Source organism: Chrysemys picta, chromosome 1 (genome assembly GCF_011386835.1).
Source record: "Chrysemys picta bellii isolate R12L10 chromosome 1, ASM1138683v2, whole genome shotgun sequence".
NCBI classification, from domain to species: domain Eukaryota; kingdom Metazoa; phylum Chordata; order Testudines; family Emydidae; genus Chrysemys; species Chrysemys picta.
In genome coordinates this window covers 352,700,684-352,702,303 of record NC_088791.1, presented here as the reverse complement: position 1 = coordinate 352,702,303, position 1,620 = coordinate 352,700,684, and the positions used below count along the sequence as shown (strand labels likewise).

General features: G+C 48.0%; 1 protein-coding gene across 1 annotated transcript; it reads left to right on the top strand.

The window, feature by feature from the left end:
• Positions 1-373: 373 nt before the first annotated feature.
• LOC101946089 (olfactory receptor 52D1-like) lies at positions 374-1,381 on the top strand. The gene has a single exon (XM_005312475.2). It carries the CDS (start codon positions 410-412, stop codon positions 1,379-1,381), a length of 972 nt encoding a protein of 323 aa, XP_005312532.2. The 5' UTR covers positions 374-409.
• Positions 1,382-1,620: the final 239 nt, after the last annotated feature.

Genomic DNA, 1,620 nt, shown 5'->3' with positions numbered 1-1,620 from the left:
TGAGCAGGGTTTCACAAAGCTGTGTACCATGACTCACAGGTCCCGGTCCTGAATTCATACAGTTAAATTAGAACCTTGTTAGGTGTTTGAGGAGTTCAAGATTTTCTATTCAACTAGCATTCATGTTTCAGTTATTGCTATCATAGTTCATCTGGCATCATGCTGCCCATTCACCTCGCTTGGTTAGCTCCCTCAGAGGACTTCTCTGTACTTGACTATGCTCTAAATAATCTGGTGCCCTCTGCAAATGTTGCCACCTCACTGCTTACCCCCCTTTCTAGATTGGTAATAACTATAAAATATTTACCGTACAATTTGTTATAAAGTGTGTAACCTCCCCTCCCTCTGCTTCTTTCACTTCACAGGCACCTTGAGCATTTCTGATCCTGATCGATGCATTGACCATCTCATGGCAGCTTTTAACCTCACCCCCTTTGACCCTTCAACACTCATCCTAGCAGGCATCCCTGGCCTGGAAGCTGCCCACATCTGGATTTCCATCCCTTTAACTATGGTCTACATTATCGGCCTTTTTGGACATTCCACGATTCTGTTTGTTGTAGGCAAAGAGAAGACCCTGCACAAGCCGATGTACCTGCTCCTCTGCATGCTGGCATTCACAGACATTGCCACGCCTACCTTCATTATGCCGAAGGCACTGTGTATCTTTTGGTTCAATTTGAAAGGCATTACTGTGGGTGGCTGCCTCACCCAGATGTTCTTCCTTCACACATCTTCTGTGATGCACTCAGCCATCCTAGTGACAATGGCCTTCGATCGCTACGTTGCCATTTGCAACCCTCTGAGATACACCACCATCCTCACCAATGCACGAATAGCTAAGCTAGGGCTAGTGGGTTTGATGAGAGCTGTTCTTTGCACTCTGCCTCTGCCCCTGCTCCTGAGCAGGCAGCCATTCTGTGCCAACCGCATTATCCCCCATATGTTCTGCGACCACATAGCTGTGGCAAAGACGTCATGTGGGGACATCACAGTCAACAGGATGTACGGCTTGGTGGTAGCAATTGTAGTCATCGGGTTAGACCTGACGCTCATTCTCCTATCCTATGGTCTGATCATTAGGGCTCTCCTCAGAATCTCTTCCAAGAAAGCCCACCAGAAAGCCCTCAACACCTGCACAGCCCACATCTTTGTGATGCTGACGTCCTATCCTCCCTTCCTCTTCTCCATTCTGACACACCGGTTCGGTCAGGGCATCGCTCCCCATGTTCTCATCATCTTGGCCAACCTCTATTTCCTCCTTCCCCCCATGCTCAACCCTATCATTTATGGGATCAAAACAAAAGAGCTTCGTGACAAAGTGGGCAAATACACCTGCAGAAGCTGCTTGCCTGCATCCACTGACTCGAATCTGACATGAATCTGATGGGGGGGGGAAAGATCCTGCCACCTAGAGCAGGTGCCATATGTGGGGTATCACCACAGCACAGCCAGGGCCCGGGCAGGAGGCCTGGAAAGTGTGAGGAACAGATTGTGAACTTTCCTTATGTCCCAGAGATACTGTTTGTGATATTCCCATGTCCACAGAGCAGCTCCCTTGTTTCCTTGAATCTTTCCCATTTTTTCCTTATTTTTCTTACAGTTGCTGTTTAATAAATA

Bases quoted from the DNA above. Each gene is read 5' to 3' on its own strand.
- LOC101946089 (XM_005312475.2), top strand. From the start codon at position 410: ATGGCAGCTTTTAACCTCACCCCCTTTGACCCTTCAACACTCATCCTA.